Source organism: Panulirus ornatus, chromosome 68 (genome assembly GCF_036320965.1).
Source record: "Panulirus ornatus isolate Po-2019 chromosome 68, ASM3632096v1, whole genome shotgun sequence".
Taxonomy (NCBI): Eukaryota; Metazoa; Arthropoda; class Malacostraca; order Decapoda; family Palinuridae; genus Panulirus; species Panulirus ornatus.
Window position 1 is genome coordinate 27,193,343 of NC_092291.1, and position 19,300 is coordinate 27,212,642.

Genomic DNA, 19,300 nt, shown 5'->3' on the forward strand with positions numbered 1-19,300 from the left:
ATAATTGGTGTACATGGGGTGTTCAGTGTTGTAAATGGAAATGGTGAAGAGCTTGTAGATTTGTGTGCTGAAAAAGAACTGGTGATTAGGAATACCTGGTTTAAAAAGAGATATACATAATTATACGTATGTAAGCAGGAGAGATGGTCAGAGAGCGTTATTGGATTATGTGCTAATTGATAAGTGCGTGAAAGAGAGACTTTTGGATGAAAATATGCTGAGAGGTGCAACTGGAGGGATGTCTGATCATTATCTTGTGGAGGCAAAGGTGAAGATTTGTAGAGGTTTTCAGAAAAGAAGAAAGAATGTTGGGGTGAACAGATTGAGTGAGCTTGGGAAGGAGACTTGTGTGAGGAAGTACCAGGAGAGCCGGAGTACAAATTGGAAAAAGGTGAGAGTAAAGGCCGTAAGGGGAGTGGGGGAGGAATGGGATGTATTTAGGGAAGCAGTGAAGGCTTGTGCAAAAGATGCTTGTGGCATGAGAAGCATGGGAGGTGAAAAGATTAGAAAGGGTAGTGAGTGGTGGGATGAAGAAGTAAGATTATTAGTGAAAGAGAAGAGAGACATTTGGATGATTTTTGCAAGGAAATAATGCAAATGAGTGGGAGATGTATAAAAGAAAGAGGCAGGAGGTCAAGAGAAAGGTGCAAGAGGTGAAAAAGAGGGCAATTGAGAGTTGGGGTGAGAGAGTATCATTAAATTTTAGGGAGAATAAAAAGATGTTTTGGAAAGAGGTAAATAAAGTGCATAAGACAAGAGAACAAATGGGAACATCGGTGAAGGGGGATAATGGGGAGGTGATAACAAGAAGTGGTGAAGTGAGAAGATGGAGTGAGTATTTTGAAGGTTTGTTGAATGTGTTAGATGATAGAGTGACAGATATAGGGTGTTTTGGTCGAGGTGGTGTGTGAAGTGAGAGGGTTAGGGAGAATGATTTAGTAAAAACAGAGAAGAGGTAGTAAAAGCTTTGCAGAAGATGAAAGCTGGCAAGGCAGCGGGTTTGGATGGTATTCCAGTGGAATCTATCAAAATAGGGGGTGACTGTGTTGTTGACTGGTTGGTAAGGATATCTGATGCATGTATGACTCAAGGTGAGGTGCCTGAGGATTGGCAGAATGCATGCACAGAGCCACTGTACAAAAACAAAGGGGATAAAGGTGAGTGCTCAAATTAGAGGTATAAGTTTGCTTATTATTCCTGGGAAATTATATGGAAGAGTATTGACTGAGAGGTGAAAGCATGTACAGAGCATCAGATTGCGGAAGAGCATTGTGGTTTCAGAAGTGGTAGAGGATGTGTGGATCAGGTGTTTGCTTTGAAGAATGTATGTGAGAAATACTTAAAAAAGCAAATGGATTTGTATGTACCATTTATGGATCTGGAGAAGAAACATAAGAGTTGAGAGATGCTCTGTGGAAGGTATTCAGAATATATGGTGTGGGAGGCAAGTTGCTAGAAGCAGTGAAAAGTCTTTATCGAGGATGAAAGGCATGTGTACAAGTAGGAAGAGAGGAAAGTGACTGGTTCTCAGTGAATGTCGGTTAGCAGCAGGGATGTGTGATGTCTCCATGGTTGTTTAATTTGTTTATGGATGGGATTGTTAGGGAGGTGAATGCAAGAGTTTTGGAGAGAGGGGCAAGTATGCAGTCTTTTGTGGATGAGAGGGCCTGGAAAGTGAGTCGGTTGTTGTTTGCTGATGATAGAGCACAGGTGGCTGATTAGGGTGAGAAACTGCAGAAGCTGGTGACTGAGTTAGGTAAAGTATGTGAAAGAAGAAAGCTGAGAGTAAATGTGAATAAGAGCTACAGTAGGGTTGAGGGACAAGCCAATTGGGAGGTAAGTTTGAATGGAGAAAAACTGGAGGAAGAGAAGTGTTTTAGATATCTGGGAGTGGATTTGGCAGCAGATGGAACTATGGAAGCGGAAGCGAGTCACAGGGTGGGGGAGAGGGGTGAAAGTTCTGGGAGCATTGAGAAATGTGTGGAAGGCGAGAACATTATCTCAGAAAGCAAAAATGGGTATGTTTGAAGGAATAGTGGTTCCAACAATGTTACATGGTTGCGAGGTGTGGGATATAGAGAGAGTTGTGCGGAGGAGGGTGGAGGTGTTGAAAATGAGATGTTTGAAGACAATATGTGGTTTGAGGTGGTTTGATTGAGTAAGTAATGAAAGGGTAAGAGAAATATGTGGTAATAAAGAGAGTATGGTTGAGAGGGCAGAAAAGGGTGTTTTGAAATGGTTTGGTCACATGGAGAGAATGAGTGAGGAAAGATTGACAAAGAGGATATATGTGTCAGAGGTGGAGGGAACAAGAAGTGGGAGACCAAATTGGTGGTGGAAGGATGGAGTGAAAAAGATTTTGAGCGATCAGGGCCTGAACATGCAGGAGGGTGAAAGGTGTGCAAGGAATAGGGTGAACTGGAACGATGTGGTATACCAGGGTCGACGTGCTGTCAATGGATTGAACCAGAGCATGTGAAGCATCTGAGGTAAACCATGGAAAGTTTTGTGGGGCCTGGATGTGGAAAGGGAGCTGTGGTATTGGTGCATTATACATGACAGCTAGAGACTGAGTGTGAACGAATGTGGTCTTTGTTGTCTTTTCCTAGTGCTACCTCGCGTGCATGCAGGGGGAGGGGGTTACCATTTCATGTGTGGCGGGGTGGCAATAGGAATGAATGAAGGCAGCAAATATGTTTTATGTACATGTGTATATATGTATATGTCTGTGTATGTATATACATGTTTTCTTTTTTTTTTGCCGCTGTCTCCCGCGTTTGCGAGGTAGCTAGCGCAAGGAAACAGACGAAAGAAATGGCCCAACCCACCTCCATACACATGTATATACATACAAGTCCACACACGCAAATATACATACCTACACAGCTTTCCATGGTTTACCCCAGACGCTTCATATGCCCTGATTCAATCCACTGACAGCATGTCAACCCCGGTATACCACATCGATCCAATTCACTCTATTCCTTGCCCTCCTTTCACCCTCCTGCATGTTCAGGCCCCGATCACACAAAATCTTTTTCACTCCATCTTTCCACCTCCAATTTGGTCTCCCACTTCTCCTCGTTCCCTCCACCTCCGACACATATATCCTCTTGGTCAATCTTTCCTCACTCTTTCTCTCCATGTGCCCAAACCATTTCAAAACACCCTCTTCTGCTCTCTCAATCACGCTCTTTTTATTTCCACACATCTCTCTTACCCTTACGTTACTTACTTGATCAAACCACCTCACACCACACATTGTCCTCAAACATCTCATTTCCAGCACATCCACCCTCCTGCGCACAACTCTATCCATAGCCCACGCCTCGCAACCATACAACATTGTTGGAACCACTATTCCTTCAAACATCCCCATTTTTGCTTTCTGAGATAATGTTCTCGACTTCCACACATTCTTCAAGGCTCCCAGGATTTTCGCCCCCTCCCCCACCCTATGATCCACTTCCGCTTCCATGGTTCCATCCACTGCCAGATCCACTCCCAGATATCTAAAACACTTTACTTCCTCCAGTTTTTCTCCATTCAAACTTACCTCCCAATTGACTTGACCCTCAACCCTACTGTACCTAATAACCTTGCTCTTATTCACATTTACTCTTAACTTTCTTCTTTCACACACTTTACCAAACTCAGTCACCAGCTTCTGCAGTTTCTCACATGAATCAGCCACCAGCGCTGTATCATCAGCGAACAACAACTGACTCACTTCCCAAGCTCTCTCATCCACAACAGACTTCATACTTGCCCCTCTTTCCAAAACTCTTGCATTCACCTCCCTAACAACCCCATCCATAAACAAATTAAAAAACCATGGAGACATCACACACCCCTGCCGCAAACCTACATTCACTGAGAACCGATCACTTTCCTCTCTTCCTACACGTACACATGCCTTACATCCTCGATAAAAACTTTTCACTGCTTCTAACAACTTGCCTCCCACACCATATATTCTTAATACCTTCCACAGAGCATCTCTATCAACTCTATCATATGCCTTCTCCAGATCCATAAATGCTACATACAAATCCATTTGCTTTTCTAAGTATTTCTCGCATACATTCTTCAAAGCAAACACCTGATCCACACATCCTCTACCACTTCTGAAACCACACTGCTCTTCCCCAATCTGATGCTCTGTACATGCCTTCACCCTCTCAATCAATACCCTCCCATATAATTTACCAGGAATACTCAACAAACTTATACCTCTGAAATTTGAGCACTCACTCTTATCCCCTTTGCCTTTGTACAATGGCACTATGCACGCATTCCGCCAATCCTCAGGCACCTCACCATGAGTCATACATACATTAAATAACCTTACCAACCAGTCAATAATACAGTCACCCCCTTTTTTAATAGATTCCACTGCAATACCATCCAAACCTGCTGCCTTGCCGGCTTTCATCTTCCGCAAAGCTTTTACTACCTCTTCTCTGTTTACCAAATCATTTTCCCTAACCCTCTCACTTTGCACACCACCTCGACCAAAACACCCTATATCTGCCACTCTATCATCAAACACATTCAACAAACCTTCAAAATACTCACTCCATCTCCTTCTCATATCATCACTACTTGTTATCACCTCCCCATTTGCGCCCTTCACGCACTTTATTTACCTCCTTCCAGAACGCTGAAATGTATAGGTATGTATATATGCGTGTGTGGACGTGTATGTATATGCATGTGTATGTGGATGGGTTGGACCATTCTTTCGTCTGTTTCCTTGCACTACCTCACCAACGTGGGAGACAGTGACAAAGTGTAATAAACAAAAATCAATAAATAAAAATACTTTTTTCCTCAACATCGACAGCTAGAGAATGGATGAGAGCAAATGCCGCCTTTCTTTGTCTGTTCTTGGCACTACCTAGCTAACACAGGATATGGCAATCAAGTATTGGGGAAGGGCAATTATTTTAACAAATAGCAAAGTGAAAAATGTTGACCTTAAGAGATGTCAATAATGCATCTGAATTTTGCTGATACTATGAAGTTTACGATATGTGGATTTGCTGTAACAACATTTTTTAACAAAGGCACTGCCTATATATACCAAAAAAAAAAAAAAGGTGTACATACTGCCCCAAAACTTTACAAACATACTTCTACCATAAGAATAATTCTAGTTAACTGAAGTGTCTACCAACCTCACATTGGCTGATCCATTCATCACAGTTTTAAATTTCAAGGAGTCACAAATATTTAATTTTACTAAACAACATAATACTATACTTACCAAGTTCAAATTTATTTGGGTTTAGGTCAACACCAATGATGCGCTTCGCACCCTGTTCTCTACAGCCCATTGCAACAGCCAAGCCAACAGCACCAAGACCAAAGATGGCACATGTAGATCCAGGATCCACCTTTTTTAGGACAAAACTAATTTCAGTAAACTTATCACCACATTTTAATATTTGGATATTGTTCCCACCCTTTTAGAAAGTTAAAATACAAGGAGGGGAGGGTTTCTGGCCCCCCGCTCCTGTCCCTTTTAGTCGCCTTCTATGACACGTGAGGAATGCGTGGGAAGTATTTTTTCTCCCCTATCCCCGGGGATAGACAGTATGAATTATGTACATATGTATATATGTATATGTGCGTACATTGAGATGTATAGGTATGTATATTTGCTTGTGTGGACATGTATGTATATACATGTGTATGTGGGTGGGTTGGGCCATTCTTTCATCTGTTTCCTTGCGCTACCTCGCTAACGCGGGAGACAGCGACAAGGCAAGATAAAAAAAAATATAATAATTGTTCCCACCATTTCATTCTGATTTTCTACATATCTAAAGACATTTCTGAAAAGTTATTTTCTACACTTCCTTCAATCTTCAGTGCATAAGGCCATAGTGCCTTACCCATAACATGCCACTGACAGTGGGAAGTCTGATACAGTATTTGCAGAGCCTCCTACCTAAAGAGGCCACTGGCAGAGGGTAAGGTAGCGCAGTGTTTGTAGAGGCGCCTACTTAATGTTTCTAATGACTATCTAATACTCCTACCTCCTACCTAATGTTTCTGCCTAATGCTCCTGCCTAATTGTTCCTACCTTCTGCTTCTATCAACTGCTCCTACCATTTTGCCAAAGGGCAGGGCTAGCACAGAGTGCTAACTGCAGGAAAATCTAATTACTATGAATGAGCTTTGAGAGTTAAGTGTTGTCAAGTTTTACATATGACAAGGAGAGATTACAAGTTTCTGAACAGAATGCCAGTGGTCCACATGTTAAGAGGCAGAAAGAAAACACAGCTACCTGGGTCAGAGAAGTGCAACTTGACAACCACTAAAGTGCTGGCTCACTTAGATGTCACTAACCCTTATGATACTTAGGCAGATATCTCCCAGATGTTAGGAACCAGCACCCATCACCTCTTACTTTGCCAAACACAGTAAACAAAGTCTATTTCAATTAGATGTTTTTGAAAGCATCAGAATCCTCCCAAAAAGGATGCTCCTTCAACAATGCTGTTGTTTCACCACTAGTTCTGCTACCACTTGAAAGGGAGGGAGGAGGAGGAGGAGGAGGAGAGATTCTCTCCCCCCATATGAAACTAAAGACTATTACAATCTGAGCCAGGTAGTAGATGCAGATAAGCTCTCATCGTTTGAAACAGCAACACCAATGTTAAAGCCTTAGCAACAATGAGAGATCAAAATTACTTCTTGATAAAAATACCAAACGTGTTTAATGATTCCTTATAGATCAACATTATATAACATGGTTTTTCATATTCTACAAAGTACAAATGGGACTCAGAGGTTCGTAGGAGGATTTAATGAACTCAGCTCCCCTGTTTAATCACTCATGTAAATGAGGTCCGACTATGCCAAAAATGTAATGAATGGCACACATTAACACTGCAAACTGTGAATCTGCAGTACCAAACAAGAAATACTTTCAAGCAAAAATCAATACTATATGAATGGGTTAACATCAAGCAAATTTAAGTTTGCAGGAAAAAAAGCTTTCCTTAAGAGATATGGACAAGGTAACTTGAAATTCTTTAATATATCATTACTTGAAGTGCACCCACTTTTACAAGGGGAACAAAATGAAAAAAATCATAAAAATAAGAATCTCCACGTGCGTTGCTGTGAATTTACTGAATAGGCAAATGAAAAATGATACTCGCTTGCCATGAACAATTCTAATACATTCAGAAAGCATATCAACACCAGAATGAAAAAAATTGTGATATAATGAAATGTTTCACATGAAGGTTATACTTCTAGGATGAGGTAAATTTTTCTAGTTACCTTGGCAGTGTTGATAGCTGCACCATAGCCTGTGCTGATTCCACAGCCAAGCAGACAAACCTTTTCCAGGGGAGCAGATTCATTGACCTGTTGATGTCAAGAAATGATAAATATGAAAATGAAATACATAATTAGAAGAGGGTAAAATTTAGCAAAAATACCAGAACAAATCCAAACAATTCAGAGTATTTACACTTGCACCACATTATAAAAAAAAAAGGGGGGGGACAATTCAAATTAGAAAAACTCCCCAGCTATACCTTGCCCAGGTCTTTCTTATTATACAATCTCATCTTTCAAAATATTTTGAGCATAATCCAATACATCCATTTCATCTTTCAAAATATCCTGGACCATACTTCTGTGAGGTCTGTCTATCTATGTAACTCAAATTACCCTGGAAAATGCCAGGGACAAAGGTTCTGGGAGCGCTGAAGAATGTGTGGAAAGAGATGTTATCTGGGAAGGCAAAAATAGGTATGACTGATGAAACAGTAGTCCCAGCAATAGTATATGGATGTGAGGCATGGGCTATAGATAAGGTTGTGCAGAGGACAGTGGATGTATTGGAAATGAAACGTTTGACGACAATATGTGGTGTGAGGTGGGTTGATTGAGAAAGTAATGAAATGGTAAGGCATTTTTCTGTCAATAAAAAGAGTGTGGCTGAGAAAGAGAAGATGGAGTGGTGAAATGGTTTTGGATATAGGAAGAGAATGAGTGAGGAAAGGGTGACAAAGAATATTTAGATATCAGAATTGGGGGGAAAAAGGAGAACGAGGTGATCAAATTGAAGATCGAAGGATGGAAAGAAAAATATTTTGAGAGACTGGGGATCTGAAAATGCGGGAGGGTGAATCGGAATGATGTGGTATGCTGGGGTCGATGTGCTCTCAATGGACTGAATCAGGACATGTGAATCATCTGGAGAAAACCATAGAAAAGTTTGTTAGGCTTCGCTCTGGAGTGAGAGTTGTGGTTTTAGGTGCATTAAATATGACAGCTAAAGAAAGTTAGAGAAAGGATGTGGCCTTTCTTCATGTGTTCCCGTGCTACCTCACTGATGTTGGAAACAGCAATCAAGCATGAAAAAAAATAAACTGCTGCTCTGAACATGTTCTGGGAGCTTATTCCACAAGTCAATAATGTCATTGGCAGACATATTCTGTGTGATCCACATTAACTCTGTGACCTCTATATCTAAGTACACACCCTCTCATTGAAAGCACTGGTGCAACCGTAGAGAAATTTTTATATATCACTGTTGCTGAATCCTTTAAGCATCTTAAAACATTCTAATGACTTGCCAATGATCGCATTTTCCACACACATTTGCACAATACACATCTTTCGTTTTTTCTCAGGCATGATTTTTCATATCCCATACATTATCAGTTACAAATCAACATGTAATATACATTTACAAATACCAGATGCATTAAAAGCTTATTTACATACAAACAGGCTGCCAATTAAAGGACTAAATGAGAAAGGTAGTCCATCAGTTCTGAAAGTCCATAGATTAAAGAAAAAATAAAATGGAAAAATTATATTCAAAATATTATTCTGCACCGTAGACTAATGTGCTTTTTTATACATATCATTATGAATCACTTTCCATTACTTGCAAGTGGTTCAAGAGTTACAGCATTTATATCTGAAAAACTACAAAGACAAACCAGATGGAGAAGGGAATGAATTTTTCTGTATTGGATTTGAGATGCTACTTTCAATACATAGTGATCATGCATGAAGCTTGATTTCTAGAGCTGCTCACCAATAATCTTGCTTAAATCTCACAAGTATTCACACTGCGAATGCACTGCCACATGTGATAAACAATCTCCCCTAGGTCTCACAAATACTGATATTGTGGATGCACTGCTGTATGAAATCAATTAAATATATCACCAAATCAAGGAAGTGCCTGAACTCTAAGAGTTTATAAGATTTTCTCGGCTTATCATCCTCTCCATCAGCCTCAAGCCACTTTTCTACATCTTTACTTGTTGCAGGAGTTTCTACACCTAATGCACTGTATGCTTGTAGTCTTGAAGGTCCACAGTGACAAGGTTAAAAAATAGTTGCTTTCCACATCATTTAAAGTATTTGCCAATTTCAAGATAAAAGTGTAGGACTTGATATTCTGCAAAGCTCTCTGGCCTCTTGTAAAATAAACAATCCTTAGTTTCTTCTACATTACCAAGCATACACCCAAAAACTTACTTTTGAATAGCCTAATACAAGCCAGTATGATTTCTTGATTCCTTGTTGAATTAAGGATATTGTATTAGGGGACTAGTAAGGTCAAGCCTGCAAAAAGTTTCTATGTTTGGACGAGAAGGAGCATTATCCATGATTAGTATAGCCTTTACACTATTCTAGAACTCCTGATACATCTTATTTTCCTCTTTCTCAACTCCTGCACCTTTCTTTTGAATTCATGGCACTTTCTCTTATATATCTCCCAATCATTTGCACTCCTTCCCAGTATGTACCACATATAACTTTCTTTTCTCTTTACCTAGCAACCCAATTTCATCATCCCATCACTTACTACCCTTCCTAAACTTGCCCATCTCCCAGATTACTTACACATCCAAGCAATACTTCCCTCACTATCTCCCTAAGCATCATTTAATCTTACCTTCTGCCATTCTACAATTATTTTCTCCTTGTATTTCTTCTCACATGTCTCTCTCCCAAGCTCATTTACCTTCGCTATTCTCTTCTCATTCATAACATTTCCTTTTTTCCAAAAACCTCTAAAAATCTCCACCTTTGCCTCAACCAGTTGCCATCTCGGCACATTCAAAAGTCTCGTTTCTGCACAACTATTCATTACCATGTAATCCAGTAATGCCCACTAACCATCTTTCCTTCTAATATGTATTTGTTTATGTCCCTCTTTTCTATCTATATCTCTGAAGCCCATTCCCTCTGGGAACTCCCTAATGGGAGTGCCCAAAGCAAAAGTCTCTATAACTGGTGGACAGCTGAGCCACTTCTTAGCCTTAAGTGCCTAACCTTTAAGGGGCCACTGGCAGTATTTCCAAAGGTTCCTACATAATGTTCCCACTGACTACTTCTACAAAATGTTTCAACCCACTACTTCTATCTAATGTTCCCACCTACTACTTCTACCGAATGTTTCTGCAAAAAGGCAGGGCTAGCGCATAGCACTCGCCACATGAAACCTACTTACGAGGAATGAGTTGCACGAGTTAAGTATTATGTGTGACAAGTAGAAATTGTATGTTTGTGGACAGAATGCCAGCAATCCAAGTGTGGGTGAGACAAAGAAAATACAACTACCTGGTTCAAAGGAATGCAACTTGACAACCAATGAAGTGCTGGCTCATTACACAGCCGTTACTAGCCTTCCCTATACCCACGCAGGTAGTAGCAGTAATACCCCCCCCCCCCCCCCAAGCAGCTGTCAACCAACTATTAATCTCTTTTAAACCAGGTACTCCCAATCACTTGTCCTTCATCACATAACTCTACAAGCTGTTCACCATTTCCATTCACATTATTGAACACTCCATGCACTCCAATTATACCCTCAACTGCCACATTCCTCACATTGCCACTGTCATGCATTACTAATTCCCAGTCTCTTACATGAAAACTACTGACAGACTCAGCTGCTCCTAAAACATTTGCTTCTCATTATCTTTCCTCTCATGGCCATATGCATGAGCATAATTATAATCACACATCTCTCACAATCCACTTTCATTTTTAATCATCAGTCTGGAGCTCACTTTCTGGCACATTAACACACTCCCACAACACCTACTACAGCAGTAGCATCACCCTTTTCTTTAGCTTCTGCCCATACACCAACCTTTGACTACTCCTAAGACATTTCTAAAACATACTTCCTCTTAACATTTGAGCTTTGGTTCAGATGGAGCCAGACATTCAGGTTCCTTTCCTCACATATACTACCTCTCTCTCCTCATCTTGGTCACATCCACTTAAATTCAGACACCACAGCCAAAGCCTTCAAGGAAGATGATTATTCCCTTCCTGACTCAAATTCATTTCCATCTCTAAAAAAACTGAAATACAAGGAGGGGTTCCAAACCCTCCACTTTTATCCAATTTAGTTGCCTCCTACAACATGCTGAGGATAAAGGTACAATTCTCTCTCCCCTACCCAAAAATAAAAAAAATAAAAAATGGTAGATAAGACAGAACACAGCTATTGGTCATCAGAAATTAAACTTATAGTCAGTGAAGCATAAACATTTTCTTATCTATTTACAACTGCTCCACAACCCCTTTCTAAGAAAGGGTCTTGATGTTACCCACGACCTCTTTCCTGAAAGCTCCAAAGCTGCTGAACTAATTCAGAGTGGGGAAATAATAAACTCCTCTAAAGTACAAAATTATTCGACAAGATTACGATATAACCTTGCTACAGCTGAGTTTTCGCTTACAGTGTAACCTTAGGCAAGAGAGGTAATGATAAAATGTATATTTTCTTCAATCTGTTTAATTTTTCTATACAGTTCCCTGCAGTTGGTTATCTAATTCTTGAACTAATAGTCATTCAGATATTCACAGAAATGACGGAGAAAATGGGAAACGATAAAGTAACACAGCCAGCCAGCTCAACCTGGTGTGCACCAAGTTACTATACTGCGAGACCCCTGTATGATTCAAAAACATTAAAAGGACTACCATATCCATATGAAATATGCAGTACTACACAGCATAATAGCAAGTTATTGATCTTTAAAAATGCTTAGCCATCAGACTAAATCAGAGCATGCAGTTGGTATCAATATGCTTTACTCACCTTGGCTACAGAAATCTCACAAACAACAGTGTATTGTGAGAAGGTGGAGCACCCCATGAAGTGATAGAGCTCTTTACCCTTACACTTAAATCGTGAAGTTCCATCTGGCATGACACCCTTGCCTTGAGTTGCTCTGATCTTGCCACACAAGTTTGTCTTTGGGGACTTGCAAAACTTGCAATCACGACACTGTGGAATGTAGAGGGGAATAACATGGTCACCTGAGGAAAAATGCCAAAAAATTAGGTAACAAATTTACAAGCTTTCACACCAAGAAATACTTTAAATATGTCAAGGTACTTTTGCAAAAGGCAAAATATTGTATATAAATGAAAAAAGATGGAAGCAAAGTGCAAAAGAAACACTATCTCTCTCTAACACCCGTTCCCTCTAGAAACTCCCATCAGTGTATGACCATGACAAAAGATCTCCACTTATCCCTGTCCTTACATACCTCCCTCACATACACCATTCCACACATTCTTCCTCCGTTTCTCCCCTTCCAATTTTCCTCCACCCTATTTGCCCATGTCACAGGTGGTCTTCCACTCACATCAACTCTTTTATTTGTGCTATCATATAATCTCCTTGTAAACTCCCGTCTTACATTCTTTCCACACAGCCAAACCTCCTCAAAATATTGCGTTTTGCCCATTCTAACACTCCACAATTCATTCCATTTGCATTCCTTGCCATACTACATCTCTCATACACCCTTTCATTTCTCTTCATTCCATCTAATCACACCATATGCTCTTCTTGATAGCTCATTTCCACAGCCTGGACTCTTGAACTCTGTGCCTCATTCCACATCCATGTTTCAGCTGCATAGGTTATGGATGGGAGGACAATGCTGTCCCTTAATCCCCTCCTCACTTCCATACTTACACCTCTACCTTTCATTATTCTATTATGGGACCCAATGACTCTTCTACCCTGTACTGCGCTCTCCCTTCTCCCCTTCCATATCACCACAGTTACCCAAGATAGCTCCAAGATAATTAAACTCCCTAACTTCTTCCAGTCTTTTTCTCCTCAAATCCACAGCTGTCAATGGACTGAACCAGCGAATGTAAAAAATGGAGAGGTCTGTGGGGCTTGGATGTGGATAGGGAGCTGTGGTTTTGGTGTTTTCAGTATGCAGTCTGCTGTGGATGAGCTGTTGTTTGCTGATGATACAGTGCTGGTGGCTGATTCGGGTGGAAACTGCAGAACTTGGTGACTGAGTTTGGTAAAGTGTGTGAAAGAAGAAAGCTGAGAGTAAATGTGAATAAGATCAAGGTTATTAGGTTCAGTTGGGTTGAGGGAGAAGTTAATTGGGAGCTAAGTTTGAATGGAGAAAAACTGGAGGTGAAGTGTTTTAGATATCTGAGAGTGGATTTGGCAGTGGATGGAACCATGGAAGAAGAAGTTAGTCACAAGGTGAGGGAGGAGGTGAAGGTTCTGGGAACACTGAAGAATGTGTGGAAGGTGAGAATGTTATCTCGGAGAGCAAAAATGGGATGTTTGAGTGAATAGTGGTTCTAACAATGTTATACGGTTGCGAGGCATGGGCTATAGATAGGGTTGTGCGGAGAGGGGTGTTCGAGGACAATATGTGTTGTGAGGTGGTTTGATTGAGTAAGTAATGAAAGGATAAGAGATATGTGTGGTACAAAAGAGAATGTGGTTGAGAGAACATAAGAGGGTGTGTTGAAATGGTTTGGTCACATGGAGAGAATGAGTGAGAAAAGATTGACAAATAGGATATTTATGTGTCAGAGGTGGAGGGAACAAGGAAAAGCAGGAGACCAAACTGGAGGCAGAAGGATGGAATGAAAAAGATTTTGAGCAATCAGGACCAGAACATAAAGGAGGGTAAAGGCATGCAAGGAATAGAGTGATTTAGAGCGATGTTGTATACCAGGGTCGACATGCTGTCAATGGACTGAACTAGGGCATGTGAAGCATCTGGGGTAAACTATGAAAAGTTTTGTGGGGCCTGGATGTGGAAAGAGAGCTGTAGTTTTGATGTATTACACATGACAGATAGAGACCGAGTGTGAACGAGTGTGGCCTTTTCTACTTTCTTGGCAATTTCTTGGGGGGTTGCTGTTGATGTTGTAGTTGCTATTCCTGTGTGACAGGGTAGCGATGGGAATGGATGAAGGCAGCAAGTATGAAGATGTACATGTGTATACATGTATGTCTGTGTATGTATATGTGCGTGTATGGGCACACATATATGTTTATTCATATATTTATTATACTCTGTCACTATCTCCTGCGTTAGCGAGGTAGCATAACGAAACAGACAAAAGAATGGCCCAAACCACCCACATACACATGTATAAACATACACGTCCACAAACACATATATACATACCCAAACATCTCAACATATACATATATGTCATAGAAGGCGACTAAAAGGGGAGGGAGAGGGGGGGCTGGAAATCCTCCCCTCTCATTTTTTTTTAATTTTCCAAAAGAAGGAACGAAGGGGGCCAGGCGAGGATACTCCCTCAAAGGCCCAGTCCTCTGTTCTTAGTGCTACCTCGCTAATGCGGGAAATGGCAAATAGTTTGAAAGTAAATATATATATATATATACATATATATATATATATATATATATATATATATATATATATATATATATATATATATATATATATATTTTTTTTTTTTTTTTTTTATACTTTGTCGCTGTCTCCAACAATGTTGTATGGTTGCGAGGCGTGGGCTATGGATAGAGTTGTGCGCAGGAGGATGGATGTGCTGGAAATGAGATGTTTGAGGACAATGTGTGGTGTGAGGTGGTTTGATCAAGTAAGTAACGTAAGGGTAAGAGAGATGTGTGGAAATAAAAAGAGCGTGGTTGAGAGAGCAGAAGAGGGTGTTTTGAAATGGTTCGGGCACATGGAGAGAATGAGTGAGGAAAGATTGACCAAGAGAATATATGTGTCGGAGGTGGAGGGAACGAGAAGAGGGAGACCAAATTGGAGGTGGAAAGATGGAGTGAAAAAGATTTTGTGTGATCGGGGCCTGAACATGCAGGAGGGTGAAAGGAGGGCAAGGAATAGAGTGAATTGGAGTCATGTGGTATACAGGGGTTGACGTGCTGTCAGTGGATTGAATCAAGGCATGTGAAGCGTCTGGGGTAAACCATGGAAAGCTGTGTAGGTATGTATATCTGCGTGTGTGGACGTGTGTATGTACATGTGTATGGGGGGGGGGGTTGGGCCATTTCTTTCGTCTGTTTCCTTGCGCTACCTCGCAAACGCGGGAGACAGCGACAAAGTATAAAAAAAAAAAAAAAAAAAATATATATATATATATATATATATATATATATATATATATATATATATATATATATATATATATATATAAAGTGCGTAAGACAAGGGAGCAAATGGGAACTTCAGTGAAGGGCGCAAATGGGGAGGTGATAACAAGTAGTGGTGATGTGAGAAGGAGATGGAGTGAGTATTTTGAAGGTTTGTTGAATGTGTTTGATGATAGAGTGGCAGATATAGGGTGTTTTGGTCGAGGTGGTGTGCAAAGTGAGAGGGTTGGGGAAAATGATTTGGTAAACAGAGAAGAGGTAGTGAAAGCTTTGCGGAAGATGAAAGCCGGCAAGGCAGTGGGTTTGGATGGTATTGCAGTGGAATTTATTAAAAAAGGGGTGACTGTATTGTTGACTGGTTGGTAAGGTTATTTAATGTATGTATGACTCATGGTGAGGTGCCTGAAGATTGGCGGAATGCGTGCATAGTGCCATTGTACAAAGGCAAAGGGGATAAGAGTGAGTGCTCAAATTGCAGAGGTATAAGTTTGTTGAGTATTCCTGGTAAATTATATGGGAGGGTATTGATTGAGAGGGTGAAGGCATGTACAGAGCATCAGATTGGGGAAGAGCAGTGTGGTTTCAGAAGTGGTAGAGGATGTGTGGATCAGGTGTTTGCTTTGAAGAATGTATGTGAGAAATACTTAGAAAAGCAAATGGATTTGTATGTAGCATTTATGGATCTGGAGAAGGCATATGATAGAGTTGATAGAGATGCTCTGTGGAAGGTATTAAGAATATATGGTGTGGGAGGAAAGTTGTTAGAAGCAGTGAAAAGTTTTTATCGAGGATGTAAGGCATGTGTACGTGTAGGAAGAGAGGAAAGTGATTGGTTCTCAGTGAATATAGGTTTGTGGCAGGGGTGTGTGATGTCTCCATGGTTGTTTAATTTGTTTATGGATGGGGTTGTTAGGGAGGTAAATGCAAGAGTTCTGGAAAGAGGGGCAAGTATGAAGTCTGTTGGGGATGAGAGAGCTTGGGAAGTGAGTCAGTTGTTGTTTGCTGATGATACAGCGCTGGTGGCTGATTCATGTGAGAAACTGCAGAAGCTGGTGACTGAGTTTGGAAAAGTGTGTGGAAGAAGAAAGTTACGAGTAAATGTGAATAAGAGCAAGGTTATTAGGTACAGTAGGGTTGAGGGTCAAGTCAATTGGGAGGTGAGTTTGAATGGAGAAAAACTGGAGGAAGTGAAGTGTTTTAGATATCTGGGAGTGGATCTCGCAGCGGATGGAACCATGGAAGCGGAAGTGGATCATAGGGTGGGGGAGGGGGCGAAAATCCTGGGGGCCTTGAAGAATGTGTGGAAGTCGAGAACATTATCTCGGAAAGCAAAAATGGGTATGTTTGAAGGAATAGTGGTTCCAACAATGTTGTATGGTTGCGAGGCGTGGGCTATGGATAGAGTTGTGCGCAGGAGGATGGATGTGCTGGAAATGAGATGTTTGAGGACAATGTGTGGTGTGAGGTGGTTTGATCGAGTGAGTAACGTAAGGGTAAGAGAGATGTGTGGAAATAAAAAAGAGCGTGGTTGAGAGAGCAGAAGAGGGTGTTTTGAAGTGGTTTGGGCACATGGAGAGGATGAGTGAGGAAAGATTGACCAAGAGGATATATGTGTCGGAGGTGGAGGGAACGAGGAGAAGAGGGAGACCAAATTGGAGGTGGAAAGATGGAGTGAAAAAGATTTTGTGTGATCGGGGCCTGAACATGCAGGAGGGTGAAAGAAGGGCAAGGAATAGAGTGAATTGGAGCGATGTGGTATACCGGGGTTGACGTGCTGTCAGTGGATTGAATCAAGGCATGTGAAGCGTCTGGGGTAAACCATGGAAAGCTGTGTAGGTATGTATATTTGCGTGTGTGGACGTATGTATATACAAGTGTATGGGGGGGGGGGTTGGGCCATTTCTTTCGTCTGTTTCCTTGCGCTACCTCGCAAATGCGGGAGACAGCGACAAAGTATAATAATAAAAAAAAAAATTATATATATATATATATATATATATATATATATATATATATATATATATATATATATATATATCCCTGGTGATAGGGGAGAAAGAATACTTCCCACGTATTCCCTGCATGTCGTAGAAGGCGACTAAAAGGGGAGGGAGCGGGGGGCTGGAAATCCTCCCCTCTTATTATTTTTTTCTAATTTTCCAAAAGACGGAATAGAGAAGGGGGCCAGGTGAGGATATTCCCTTAAAGGCCCAGTTCTCTGTTCTAAACGCTACCTTGCTAACGTGGGAAATGGCGAATAGTATGAAAGAAAGATACATATATATATATATATATATTCTTAAACTATTCGCCATTTTCCGCGTTAGCGAGGTAGCACTAAGAACAGAAGACAGGGCCTTTGAGGGAATATCCTCACCTGGCCCCCTTCTCTGTTCCGTCTTTTGGAAAATTAGAAAAAAAAAAAAAAAAAATATATATATATATATATATATATATATATATATATATATATATATATAATATATATATATATATATATATATATATATATATATATATAATATATATGTATATATATATATATATATATATATATATATATATATATATATATATACATATATATATATATATATATATATGGTGTCAGGGTAGCAGAAGATACCAGCAAACTGCTCTACTCTTGTTTGTACCCATTGCTCTTCCCTAAGACTCCACCCGGGACCGCGGTCCTCTGTCGCGGTCTCCCTCCCGAGAGAAGAGCGCCGGGGGCTGCCCCACCAGGAGTCCTGAACCTCCCAAGTGGCTCGAAGCGACAACACCCGAGAGCGAGACTCGCGAAGACTGCTCCGACTCGTTCGAGTCCGGTGACTCGAACTCACCCAGGGAGCTCGACGAGGTCAGTGACGTCCACCTTGAGTCGGGCAGGTCCTCATCCTCGAGGACCTTACAGAGTGAGGATGGAGGCCACGTAGCAAGGTCCAGGATCCGCACTGCGGTCACGCCCCCTCACTCTACCCCAAGGGCCACACGCCTCTACAGGCGTGTTCTCGAGGCCTCAAGCTCCCACCGAAGCGTCCCTGAGGCCACAGACTCACACAGATGCGTCGCAGAGGCCACAGATCCACACCAACGCCTCCAAGGCACCACCAAACCCGACAGACGCGACGTCAGCAAGCCGGACACAGACCACACGGACAAGTCAGTCAGTGAGAGGCGGTTACCGAACCTTCCCCTCAACGACAGGAAACTCGAGATCCTCCGTCAGTTCCAGCGGCAGGACTCGACAGAGCCAGTTGTCGAGCGTGTCAGAGAAGTGGGTGTCGCCCCTCAGCAGGGAATCCAGCAGGGAGTGGCTCAGCAGGCAGCTGAGCGACGCGTCGCTCGCCTCTTCGGAACAGTCGTTCGCCACATCCGTTTCGAGCCGCTGGTCTTACGCTCTTCGGCGACTCTCCGAAAGAAAAGGCGAACTCTTGCCTTCAGAAGCCTTCAGCCGCCTGCAGCGTGCCTCCTCCAACGTCTCCTGCAGCTGGCAGTGGTCGTCGAGTGCCCCCGAGGAGCTGGTGGCCGCCCTCCTCAGCTCTCCGTCGGCGCGACTCTACACCACTCTCAGGAGGAGGGTGGGCGAGCACGGGGCCTGCTGGGTGCACGAGTTCCTCCGCCTCGACGGCTTGGCAGTGCTCTTCGATTCTCTGGCCGGGCTGTGCGAGCGAGGCCTCAACTCCATCCCCGACGCTTATCTCCAGGTGGAGTGCGTGTCCGCCATCAGAGCCGTCATGGATTCCCGGATCGGCTTGGATTACATCGTGAGAACAAGGAGTACACCACCAAGCTAGCTGCAGGCAGTTGTGGCGAGAGGACGTGTCCTTGCATCTCTCATGCTCATGAAGGCCCTCGTTA

At 41.8% G+C, this 19,300-nt stretch overlaps 1 protein-coding gene across 1 annotated transcript in view; it reads right to left on the bottom strand.

The window, feature by feature from the left end:
* The window catches only part of Fdh (alcohol dehydrogenase class-3 Fdh), a 56,648-nt gene that overhangs the window by 14,143 nt on the left and 23,205 nt on the right, over positions 1-19,300 (bottom strand). Inside the window, 5 exon segments of the mRNA XM_071659281.1 lie at positions 5,270-5,399; positions 7,300-7,386; positions 12,110-12,348; positions 12,706-12,737; positions 18,625-18,664. Coding sequence (XP_071515382.1) covers positions 5,270-5,399; positions 7,300-7,386; positions 12,110-12,348; positions 12,706-12,737; positions 18,625-18,664 — 528 coding nt within the window.